This window comes from Pan paniscus, chromosome 23, assembly GCF_029289425.2.
Source record: "Pan paniscus chromosome 23, NHGRI_mPanPan1-v2.0_pri, whole genome shotgun sequence".
Lineage (NCBI taxonomy): Eukaryota > Metazoa > Chordata > Mammalia > Primates > Hominidae > Pan > Pan paniscus.
In genome coordinates, this window is record NC_085927.1 from 51,299,270 (window position 1) to 51,312,221 (window position 12,952).

General features: G+C 47.8%; 1 protein-coding gene across 1 annotated transcript in view; it reads left to right on the forward strand.

Moving 5' to 3' along the window:
* Positions 1 to 130: 130 nt before the first annotated feature.
* Positions 131 to 12,952, forward strand: part of ACO2 (aconitase 2) — a 59,923-nt gene continuing 47,101 nt past the window's right edge. The window contains exon 1 of the mRNA XM_003814629.6: positions 131 to 299. Within this exon, the coding sequence (XP_003814677.1) occupies positions 264 to 299 (36 nt within the window). The 5' untranslated portion in view covers positions 131 to 263. The remainder of the gene's footprint in view (positions 300 to 12,952) is intronic.

The window sequence follows — 12,952 nt, forward strand, 5'->3', positions numbered from 1 at the left end:
ATAACTAAAATTTGTTCTTGGGTAAAACATCTTTGTGCTTGGTATCTATTTCTGCAAGTGTCTTTAGGCAGTCCGATTTCCTCTTGCGTGTCTGTTCGTTGCACGTGAGCTCCGCCTATTGCGTTCGCAGGGTTCTGGCGCCTCTAGGGAGGCCTCGCCTTCACCGTGTGCCCCACTCTTCCGGGCACGCCCCTGCCCAAAGGCTTTAAAGGCGCCGTGTGGGACGTCACTTTAATGCGACCTCATCTTTGTCAGTGCACAAAATGGCGCCTTACAGCCTACTGGTGACTCGGCTGCAGGTGAGCGAGCTCAGGGACCTCTGGGTTCACGGGGGCGGGGTGTCTCCTACTGTGCCGGCGGCTGTGGGCGAGGCAGGGCGAGGCGGGCCCAACCTGGGGCCAACTTCTCGTGTACCTGTCCCGGTTGTGGGCCCGGCACCCGTGCCCGCTTCTCTGGTGCCCTAGGTCAAGGCGTCCCCGGCACAGTCAGCTTTCCTGGCCCTGTCCCTGCCTCGCAAGAAGCGTGGGCCCAAGCAGCGGCGGCCGGGTGAAGAGCGGAGGCACCTCTTTCTTCTTTTTGAGGACAGCATTGCCTGCTCCCGTGGGGTGTGTTTCCATTCCTCAAGGTGAGGACAAGGTGACTAGGGGGCGCGGTCGTTGTTGAGTCTTCTAGGCCCAGTTCCTGAGGCCTCACTTCCCATCTCTTAGCAACAGAGGCATGACAGCATCTACGGTTGCCAGGCCTGGAGTCTGGAGAAGAAACTAGGACCCTGTACCACCTTTTGAGGACCCTGCGGAACGTGGAATGTCGGGGAGGGGGGCGGTTTTCTGGGCCCATACGTAGTAAATAATATAATAATAGTCTCTCACCTTTGCACAAGATTTGAGGCCTGTTTTAATTCTTCATAATATTATTTGATTCATGTAATCATAGGAATGAGGTGGTTTTTCTCATTTGATAGGTGATAAAGCTGGTAGAAAGTAGGTGAAAGTTCTGATTCTCAAGAGTGTCACCGAAGTGCTGTGGCAGAAGCATGGGCCCTACCATCACTCAGTTCTTGTTTATGTCAGCCTGCCCTCACAGAACTTTATGAACCAAGGTGCAATTATTTCTGTTTGTTAGAATGCAGTACGAATATTTTGAGCCTCACAATAAGTTGCTTGTCAAATATGGGAGGATAAGGAGACTCCAGTTTGACCTTGACTCCCTTGTTAGGAGCTATCTAGAAAGCTGACTGACTGCCAGATGATTTTTTCACTTCTAACTTGACAGCCCTGGGAAGGTGTTATACTCAGAGGTTCAATGTCAAATGTGTACTTTGTTAATAAAAATCAAGCAAGCATCTGTAGACATTCTCTGTCAACCTTTCACATTTAACTTTGTGAATTCCTTTTGGATCAAGTGGCGCAACTTTGATAATAGAATTTTACGAGTTGTTATGCGTTGTACTCTCAGGAAGCTTGTGGTACTTGAACTTATTTTTCATCACATTGCTTAAATTTAAACTTGAACTTATTTTTCATCACATTGCTTAAATTTAAACCATATGGTTTAAAGTAAAATCATCATTTATCTGAAAGAAAATATTTCTGATCTCAATTCCGGGCTAAGGGAAAGGATTTGCACCTAATTATCTCTTTACGTCTTTTTTTTTTTTTTTTTTTTGAGACAGTCTTGCTCTGTCACCCAGGCTGGAGTGAAATGGCGCAATCTTGGCTGACTGCAACTCTGCCTCCTGGGTTCAAGTGACTCTCCTGCCCTCAGCTTCCCGAGTAGCTGGGATTACAGGTGTGCACCACCATGCTTGGCTAATTTTTGTATTTTTAGTAGAGACGGGGTTTCACCCTGTTGACCAGGCTGGTCACAAACTCCTGACCTCAAGTAATCGGCCTGCCTTGGCCTCCCAAAGTCCTGGGATTACAGGTGTGAGCCACCACACCTGGCCTCTTCACGTCTTTTGATTCTCTAGGTTAATGATGTGGAAATAGTTGTTTCTTCCTGTCTCATGATTTAAGGGAGTCAGGCAAGATTATTTGATAAGATAAATGATTATAGAGTTCTTGAACTTGGAAGAGAAGAATAGTATCACACCATTTTGAACTGAAAAGGATCTTGGAAAGTATGAGTATTAGACTGGTGTAGAAGGAGATCTGGGCTCTCTTTCCTGATCCTGTGACCTTGAGTAAGTTACTTCCTGAATCCATTGTCTGTCCATTGGAGGTGATCTTCATTGAACAAATGTATATTCAGCAACTGGATGTTAGAAAGTGATGAGCAAGTAGAATGAGTTTACAACCATCATGTAGACTAACCTCTTATACAGGTGGAAAAATCTAAGACCTTGAGAGCCTGGGTGACTTCCAGTAGCAGAGTCAGGATTAAAATCCTGGTCTCCTTGTTTGTTCCTTCAGCTAAGATGAATGAACAGTATTATGCAGTTTGCACACTGCCTCCCAATAACCAGGCTGTCTCAAATAACCAACTAACACGGTTTCTCTGAGAAGCTTGTATATTTACCCCTTTTGTGCTTAGATACATTTGAGAAGTGATGGTTACTACCTTAATAGTCGTGTATGCAAAACCCTATGCCTGTAGTCAATTCATTCCTACCTCATTCACCATATATTTACTGAGCGCCCAATGCTTGTTCTGGATACCGTGGTAAGCAAAGACAGTCCCTGTTCTCGTGGAGCTTCCACTGTATTCTAATGTACCTGACTGCAGAGGGCCTTGGAGATCTTTCTCAGCCAAATACAGTATTTTTCTTTCCTTGGCTGGACCAAAGGTGAAGGTAGATAATAGAACGATGGGTGTTACTCCCAGCACTAAGAGTACCTAACATTTATCTTACTGTGTATGACTAATTTCACATGACTCTGTGAGATGAGGCAGGCCTATTAGCCTGGTTTATAGATGAAGAAATAGGATTAGAGAGCAAACATAGTGTTATGGTTGAGAGCATGGACTCTGGCATCAGGCAGCCTAGATTTGAATACCGTAATAACTCTAATACTCATGTTGCTGTGTTTTGGGTAAGTTACTCAACCTCTCTGCACCTGTTTCCTTGCCTTTAGATACAATAATAATAGTATGTCTGTTTCAATCATGTAATAGTTGTAAAGTATTTAGAACCCTGCCTGGTACTTAGTAAGGGCTATATAATTGCTAAATAAATTTGTGGCAGGGCGCAGTGGCTCACACCTGTAATCCCAGCACTTTGGGAGGCCAAGGCAGGTGGATCACAAGGTCAGGAGTTCGAGACCAGCCTGGCCAATATGGTGAAACCCCATCTCTACTAAAAACACAAAAATTAGCCGGGTGTGGTGGCAGGCGCCTGTAGTCCCAGCTACTCGGGAGGCTGAGGCAGAAGAATCCCTTGAACCCAGGAGGCGGAAGTTGCAGTAAGCCGAGATCGCGCCACTGCACTACAGCCTAGGTGACAGAGTGAGACTCCGTCTCAAAAAAAAAAAAAAAAAAATTGCCTGGGGCTTTATCAGTAGTTGTTAGTAGGTATGGTTTGAATCTGGACATGTCTGATTCCGAAGCCTGAGGGCTTAGCAACTGGCACTATGCGGCTTCCCTTTGGCATCGAGCTCAGCCTGTGGATCAGGGAACCATAACCTCAGAACAGTGCCAAGTTGAATGTGTACTCTCGTTTGACAGTACCTGCTACCAGGTAGTAAGATTAGAAACAAGAAAATAGAACGTGGGTTTTGTTTTATTTTGTTTTGTTTTTTTAAAGAAATGGGGGTCTCGCTATGTTGTCCAGGCTAGTCTCAAATTCCTGGGCTCAAGCAATCCTGGCTTGGCTTCCCAAAGTGCTGAGATTACAAGCGTGAGCCACTGCAACCAGCTAAGGAGGTGAGATTTTTGAAAAACCACATTTATTCTCTGGTTTTAGCATTTATTTTTGTGCATATGACTGAGTAGTACACAAGAGGGGCTGAGCAGTTGCAAGTATGTTTATTAGGTGTTTGGTTTTGCCTTGAGATAACTGGGGTGCTGAGGTTTCATGTGACCTTGGGGGAAGTCATGTAACCTCTTGCATATAAATTTGTGATGGCAGTTAACTACAAAAATATTTGACAGAAACTCTGTGCCATGTTAAAATCTTGGTTTGAATTGTGAAACAGATGATTCTGGTTGTATGGTCACTGTGATAACCTTCGCAGATATCAGTTGTTATTAGAATTGAGTGAATGAATGAATTGGTAAATAAGCTTCCATCTTAGATGTGGACAGAGGGAACAGACACACCATCCGAGGATTAAGGGAGCACAGCATTACCTTTCAAACCAACTGCTTCACAGTGTTCTTTGAAAGCTTTGGCTGGGCTCAGTGGCTCATGCCTGTAATCCCAGCACACTGGGAGGCCAAGGCAGATGCATCACCTGAGATCAGAAATTCAAGACCAGCCTGGCCAACATGGTGGAACCCAATCGCTAATAAAAACACAAAATAAGCCGGGTGTGGTGGCACATGCCTGTAATCCCAGCCACTCGGGAGGCTGAGGCAGGAGAATCACTTGAACCCAGGAGGTGGAGGTTGCAGTGAACCGAGATCACGCCACTACACTCCAGCCTGGGCAACAAGAGTGAAACTCTGTCTCAAGAAAAAGAAAGAAAAAGCTTAATGTCTAGCACTGCCTAGCATTGTTCTAGACACTGGGGGTGCAGTAGTGAACAAGAATAGTGGGGCTTAAATTGTTGTCCTGGGGAAATTAAGTAGAAAAATAAGAATATTGTATTACTGAGTGTTGTGGGGAAGATAAGGTAGAGAGAATAGGGGTGGGAACGTGGCATTTTTAACTGGGGTGTTTGGGGAAGACCTCGTAGAAGAGGTGACATCTGAACTGAGACTTAAATGATACGAACGCAGCTGTTTACCATTTTTGGAGGAGACTTCAAATAGAAGGAGCATGTGCAGAGCACCCACCTAGGTATGAGCTGAGTGTGTTGAGGATAAGAGCTAAGGCCAGTGTTGCTACAGTGTCCTGAGGAGCGAAAGGTCTGAACAAGAGGCTGGGGCTAGGGTCAGGCAGGCTTCGGTAAGGAAATCCAAGTGTAGTGAAAACTGGGAGATTTTAAGCCAGGGAGTGATGTGATCTGATCATCTGGGCTGCTGCATGCATGATGGACCATAGAGGGTCAAAAGGAGGAGGCAGGGAGACCAGTGGGGGACTGTTGGAGTCATCCCAGGAATGGCAGAGGAGTCTGGGACTAGGGATCTGGGGGGTGGAGATAATGAGATGTATTCAAAATTGGGATATATTTGGAGGCAGATGGGTTGGCGCATGGGAGGGATAGAGAATATGGGTGACTGCTGGGTTTGGGGTCTTAGTAACTGAGGGATGGGTGAGCTTGATTGAATTCAGTGGTCATGTGTTTGCAGTCATTTTTTTTTTTTTTTTTTTTGAGACAGGGTCTCGCTCTGTCACCCAGGCTGGGGTGCAGTGGCGCGATCTCGGCTCACTGCAAGCTCTGCTTCCTGGGTTCATGCCATTCTCCTGCCTTAGCCTCCCGAGTTGCTGGGACTACAGGTGCCTGCCACCACGTCTGGCTAATTTTTTGTGTCTTTTTAGTAGAGACGGGTTTCACGTGTTAGCCAGGATGGTCTCAATCTCCTGACCTCATGATCCGCCCGCCTCTGCCTCCCAAAGTGCTGGGATTACAGGCGTGAGCCACCGCGCCGAGCCTTTTTTTTTTTTTTGAGACGGAGTCTCACTCTGTCGCCCAGGCTGGAGTGCAGTGGCGCGATCTTGGCTCACTGCAAGCTCCGCCTCCCAGGTTCACGCCATTCTCCTGCCTCAGCCTCCTGAGTAGCTGGAACTACAGGCGCCCGCTACCATGCCTGGCTAATTTTTTTTGTATTTTTAGTAGAGACAGGGTTTCACTATTAGCCAGGATGGTCTCAATCTCCTGACGTCATGATCTGCCTGCCTCGGCCTCCCAAAGTGCTGGGATTACAGGTGTGAGCCACTGCACCCGGCCTGCACAGTACTTATAAAAATTAGCTAAGGGCAGAATCTCATTGATAAATTTTTGATTCTTTCATCAGTTCTCAAGTACTTTATTTCACAGGTGAGAAAGCCAGATGACGTCAAGTGTCTTACTCAGGGGCCCTCACTTGAGTCAAGTATGAGCATCTTGTCTCATGTGGACTCTGTCCTATCTGGTCTTATTGTGAAACCTGGTGTGTGTCCAAGAGGGCCATCTTGTAAATGCTTACCTTTTTTATAAAAAAAAAAAAAAATTGTTTTTTCCTTTTTTTTTTTTTTTTTGAGGTAGGGCCTCATTCTGTCACCCAGGCTGGAGTGCAGTGGTGTAATTATAGCTCACTGCAGCCTTGACCTCCTGGGCTCAAGCAGTCCTCCCACCCCAGCCTCCCTAGTAGCTGGGACTAGAGGCATGTGGCACCATGCCCAACTAATTTTTTATTTTTTGTGGAGATGGGGATCTTGCCATGTCACCTAAGCTGGTCTTGAACTCCTGAGCTCCCAAAGTGCTGGGATTATAGGCGCGAGCCACTGTGCCTGGCCAGTGGGAAGAGAGTGTTGAGTCTTCCTTGGCTCCAGCTTTCTTTGACTTGCCTCGTTTTCCCAGCACCTGGTTTGGAAGGCAGTGGTGGGCTCTGGGCCTCTCAGCATGAAGGAGGGAAGGTATTGTAGAGAGACTTCTTGTAGCCTTTAAAAAGCAGCAAATGGGCCAGACGTGGTGGCTCACGCCTGTAATCCCAGCACTTTGGGAGGCTGAGGCGGGTGGATCACAAGCTCAGGAGTTCGAGACCAGCCTGGCCAATATGGTGAGACCCCATCTTTACTAAAAATACAAAAAAAAAAAATTAGCCAGGCGTGGTGGCGCATGCCTGTGATCCCAGCTACTCGGGAGGCTGAGGCAGGAGAATCAGCTGAACCCAGGAGGTGGAGGTTGCAGTGAGCCGAGATCGCGCCACTGCACTCCAGCTGGGCAACAGGAGTGAAACTCTGTCTCAAAAAAAAAAAAAAAAAAAAAAGCAGCAGATGGACCCTCAGGAGCCTTGGGAGACTTCTGCCACTGGCTTACTGTGTAGCTTCGGGCAAAGTCTCAACTCTCTGTGGTCCTGCAGTTAGTTACACATCTGCAAATCAGTGTAATTAATAACTACCCTTCAGTTAAGAAGGGTTCTGAAGGCCTAATATTTGAAAAGTTGTTTTGACTCTGTTTGATGTGCTATAAAGCATTGTGAGCCGGGTGTGGTGCCTCATGCCTGTAATCCCAGCACTTTGGGAGCCCAAGGCAGGTGGATCACCTGAGGTCAGGAGTTCAAGACCAGCCTGACCAACATGGTGAAACCCCATCTGTACTTAAAATACAAAATTAGTCAGGTGTGGTGGCGCATACCTGTAATCTCAGTTACTTTGTAGGCTAAGACAGGAGAATCATTTGAACCTGGGAGGCGGAGGTTGTACTGAGTTAAGATTGTGCCATTGCACTCCAGCCTGGGCAACAAGAATGAAACTCTGTCTTAAAAAAAAAAAAAAAAAAAGGCCAGATGCAGTGGCTCACACCTGTAATCCCAGCATTTTGGGAGGCCAAGGCAGGCAGATCACCTGAGGTCAGGAGTTTGAGACCAGCTTGACCAACATGGTGAAACCCCATCTCTACTAAAAATAGAAAAAAATTAGCTGGGTGTGTGGGTGGTCGCCTGTAGACCCAGCTACTTGGGAGGCTGAGGTACGAGAATCGCTTGAACCTGGGAGGCAGAGCTTGCAATGAGCCGAGATTGCGCCACTGTACTCCAGCTTGGGCAACAGAGCAAGACTCTGTCTCAAAAACAAAACAAAACAAAAAAAACAAAAAAACACACACACTGCAAATAGTTTCTGATATTATTTTAGGAATAGGCCATTTCTAAGATTGAGAGTAGGGACAGATTTTCCCCTTGTAGAATATCTTCATTTTGGAAGTCTTGAAAGGTAGGGAGAACGGGCCAGGCATGGTAGCTCACGGCTGTAATCCCGGGACTTTGGGAGGCCGAGGTGGGTGGATCACTTGGGGTCAGGAATTCAAGACCAGCCTGGCCAACATGGTGAAACCCTGTCTCTACTAAAATACAAAAAATTAACTGGGCATGGTGGCGTGTACCTGTAATCCCATTTACTTGGGAGACTGAGGCAGGAGAATCAGGTTCAAGCGATTCTCCTGCCTCAGCCTCCCAAGTAAATTAAAGGTAGGGAGAATGGTTTCCATATTTTTTATTTATTTATTTATTTATTTATTTTTTTGAGACATAGTCTGGCTCTGTCTCCCAGGCTGGAGTGCAGTGGCGCGATCTCCACTCAGTTCAAGCTCCGCCTCCCGGGTTCACGCCATTCTCTTGCCTCAGCCTCCCGCGTAGCTGGGACTACAGGCACCCGCCACCACGCCCAGCTAATTTTTTGTATTTTTTTTTTTAGTAGAGATGGGGTTTCACCGTGTTAGCCAGGATGGTCTCAATCTCCTGACCTTGTGATCCACCTGCCTCGGCCTCCCAAAGTGCTGGGATTACGGGCGTGAGCCACCACACCCAACCTCTTTAGTTTTATTCTGCAGCACCTGGGCCAGAGGAAGGGGCACCAGCTTTGGAGCCAGGTCTGGAATTCCACCTTGCTGTGTGACCCTGGGCAAAACAGCATTCCAGAGCTTCAGTTTCCTCATCCATTAAATGGGCACAATGCCTTCTGCCTCACAGGGTAGTCGTGGGATTGTGTGGATAAAGTACTTGGGGCAAATCCAGTGCAGGGTAGAGGCACTTGGTGAATATTCATTTCTGTCTCCAGCCCCTGCAGATGGCCCGTGGCATCCATCACCCCAGCCTTTATCCTTAGCTCATACGTTTAAAAAAGACCAGTTGTGGCCGGGCACAGTGGCTCACGCCTGTAATCCCAGCACTTTGGGAGGCCGAGATGGGTGGATCACGAGGTCAGGAGTTTGAGAACAGTGTGGCCAATGTAGTGAAACCCCGTCTCTAATAAAAATACAGATATGAGCCGGGCATCGTGGTGTGCGCCTGTAGTCCCAGCTACTTGGGAGGCTGAGGCAGAAGAATCGCTTGAACTCAGGAAGCAGAGGATGCAGTGAGCCGAGATCACGCTGCTGCACTCCAGCCTGGGCAACAGAGCGAGACTCTGTCTCAAAAAAAAAAAACAAACCAGTTGTGAAAATTGCTTGTTCCTCCCATCATCTCCCCAGATAGCAGGTAAGTGGTAGTTGTTCAAGGAAACCTTTTTTTCAAGACAGAGTCTCGCTCTGTTGCTCAGTGTGGATGCAGTGGCATGATCTCACTGCAACCTCCACCTCCTGGGTTCAAGCAGTTCTTTTGCCCCAGCCTCCCAAGTAGCTGGGATCACAGGCACGCACCACCATGCCCAGCTAATTTTTGTATTTTTTGTTTTAGTAGAGACAGGGTCTCACCCTGTTGGCAAAGCTGGTCTCCAACTCCTGACCTCAAGTGGTCCAGCCGCCCCAGCTTCCCAAAATATTGAGATTACAGGCGTGAGCCACTGCGCCTGGCCAAGAAAACCCTTTCAATACTGTTTTAAAAGAGTTGGGGGAAGAGGTAGAAACGAATCTTTTGGTTTAGTTTTTTAATTCTCTAAGGACAACATTGGGGAAGTGAGCTTTAGAGTTATATTTGCAGTATTTATTTTTATCATGAAATATTTAAGTCTAGGCCCTTGGTGAATTGAGGCCTGGTGAGTATTTCTGCTTTCCCCCTGGAGAGATTGAGACGGTTTCTGATTGGGAGCTTTAATTCTGTGGGCATTTGTGGGACTTACCAAAGAGGTAAGTCCTCTTTAAAACCCCCGCCCTGTCCCTGCCACATATCTTCTTTTTTTTTTTTTTTTTTTTGAGAAGGAGTCTCACTCTGTAGCCCAAGCTGGAGTGCAGTGACACGATCTCTGCTCACTGCAACCTTTGCCTCTGGGGCTCAAGCAATTCTCCTACCTCAACCTCCCAAGTAGCTGGGACCAGAGGCATGCGCCACCACACCTGGTTAATTTTCTTGTATGCCACACTTCTTTAGTTCCTTGTAGCCGGGCTCCTTGACCTTCTGCAGGGCATCTGTGGTTGTGGTATTTATAAGCACTCACTGTGTCATGAGTGTGTTCACAGAGCTCTAAGACAAGGGCCCTGTCTGTGGAAGAGCTTTTAGGGTGGTGAGGGAGAAGTCATCTAAATAGCTATAATACACGGTACTGAAGCAAGGAGTAGGTGGGGGGGATTTGCTGGGTGGGGCTAAGTACAGCCTCAGCCACCCGTCCTGGAACATGGATGTAGTGGTGGTGTGTTTGGTCCGCCCACAGACAATGACAGATGCCCATCCAGGCCTGGAGGAGCGGAGAAACGCATTACCCACCATCTGTTGAGCAATCAGGCCCTCTGCGCCAGTCACAGAACTAGGTCTTGTTTTACAAATATTGCCTCATTTGTCCTTCACAACAACCCTAAGAAGTACATATGAGTAGCCTGTTTCACAATGATGAAACTGAGTCCCAGAGAGGTTAAATAGCTCCTCTGAGGTCACAGCTAGCACATGAATGCAGATTTGACTGCAGAACCCAGGCTTTTTACCAGTCAGCCAAACCGTTTCCCCAGAGGGAGTAGAAACTGATCTCTGTGGAGCGGGCTGGATATAGGGGATACAGTTCAGTCGGCTCTGTGCCCGTTTGGGTTATGTCTTTGAGACTGTGATTGTCTCCTGCCCTAAACACCAGTGAGGCTGGTGGGGGAGAGGCTAGAGGGGTGGGTTGCACAGAGGCAGCTTTATTCCTTGACTGAGCTTCAGCTCAGCCTCACAGGCTGCCTGTTGAGCTTGCAGAGAATGCCCGTCTCAAGTGTGTAGGTGCAGAGCTGCTGCCTGTGGGGCCAGAGCAGGGCTTGGGATTTGTATGCAGCTCACAGTGTACGACTGATGTAGGCAGCAAAAGAGAATTAGTCAGATGAGCGAATCTGTCATCAGCCTATTCCTTAAAGGAACCCCCTGCTGCCTTTGGTACCCATTTAGAGGCTTTGACTTGGAGAGACATGGCTCCTTGCTCCCTTTCCAAGCCTCTGAAAAGGACTGCATCACTTTTGTTCCTGCCAGTTGCATAGCAACCAAGCTAGCTGACTGCCTGCTGGCAGGAGGGAATTGTTTAGCTTTGGTTTCTTAGGAGAGGAGCCAGGCATCGCCTACCAGGAGGGGGAGAAAATTGTTAGAAGCCCTGCAATGGAGGTGTGGGAAGATGCTTCTCCTTAGGAGGGTGTGGACTGATGTGCATTCCTGTGTTGCCCACTTAGACAGAGTCCACCTGAGACTTCTCTGCCAGGAAGGGCTAGGCAGTTAGTTGCTAAGAGATGTGAGCCCGAAGTCATTCTTCTGTGAAATGGGCTGCCGTGTAATGTATGAGTTCCCCACTGCTGGAGACAGCTTGGCTAGGTTGGGTGAGTGTGTTAGGCATTCAAATACAGAAGGAGTGGATAGATGAGGCCTTTTCAGTTCCATTTCAATTCCAAGATGTGCTGTCCTGGTGCTTGGGACCTGCTCTGGGGCTCTGGTCTTTGGTGGCTGGGGAGGGAGAAGTAGGCGGCATAGTGGAAAAACATCTGCCCGTAATCCTCTCCCCAGTACACAGGCAGGCCACGTTTTAGTAGCAGCATCTCATTCTCCCAGGAGAACTGAGTAATAGCAGCTTACGTTTATTGAATGCCTGCCAGAAGCCCAGCTACCAAGCTCTATGCCTTTCGTATATTTTTTTTGTAACAGAATGCAGTATATTCATAAAAGCTCTCTTCTCCCTGTCCCAGTCCCCAGGGGAATTTTGTGTTTATCATTCTAGACTTTTCCTCTGTGTTTACAAGTCTTTCTAATCCTCACAAAATCTCTGCCATTTTTGTTGTTGTTGTTCTTTCGAGATGGAGTCTTGCTCTGTCACCCAGGCTGCATGCAGTACAGTGGCTCGATCTTGGCTCACAGCAGCCTCAAACTCCTGGGCTCAAGCAGTTCTCCTACCTCAGTCTCCTGAGTAGCTCAGACTATAGACACAGGCTAATTTTTGTATTTTTTTGTAGAGATGGGGGTCTCGTTTTGTTGCCTAAGCTGGTCTTGAACTCTGGGCTCAGGAGTGGTGGTGATCCACCTGTCTCGGCTTCCTAAAGTGCTGGGATTACAGGCATGAGCCATTACCCTCGGCCAAAATCTCTGCTCTTTTACCCCCATGTTACAGAAGAGGAAATTAAGGCTCAGAGAGGTAAAGAATCTTACCTGAGGTCCCACAGCTAGGGAAGCTGAGATTCCAAGCCAGATCCCTCCAGCCCTAGAGTGGATGCCATTTCTGTGACTCGGCACTTGTCTTGGAGTGTTTCCATGATGGCACTCTGACAAGTGCTTGGTGACTTCTCTGTCAGTTGTTAAAGCAACTGTCTCAAGGACCCTGGCCTGTTTGGGTGGCTCGGCACCCTCAGCTCTGTAGCTTGCTCTGTGTGCTGGGGCTCACTGGTACATGGCTCCCCAACAAGCAGTGCTGTATGCACCATGCTGGACAAGGTGGGCAGAAGCCTGCCCGAGAATAGGTCAGTCCGTTTCGATTGTAGTATTCTCTGAATACAACTGGTCCCAAGGGAAGACCTCCGACCTCCGTCCTTTGGGAAGAGAGGGCAGCATGTCTGACTTTGGCCGAGTGGGGTTGTGGGGAGTTCTGAGTGGGTGTACATGTGATGTGCCGTGGGGTGGGCCCTTTTCCCATCTGCCACAGCTCTGAACCCATGCTGTTGCTCACCACGGCTTCTGCCAGAGGCACTTAACTTGAGTTTGAAAGCACAATCCAGAAGGCCGGTGGTCGTGTCACGGCTCTGCCTTCATCTGTTTCATCAGTAAGTCTTTCTTGAACTTCTTCTATGTGTTGGACATTGTCCTAGGTTCTGAATATATTGTGACCAGAATAGACCATTTT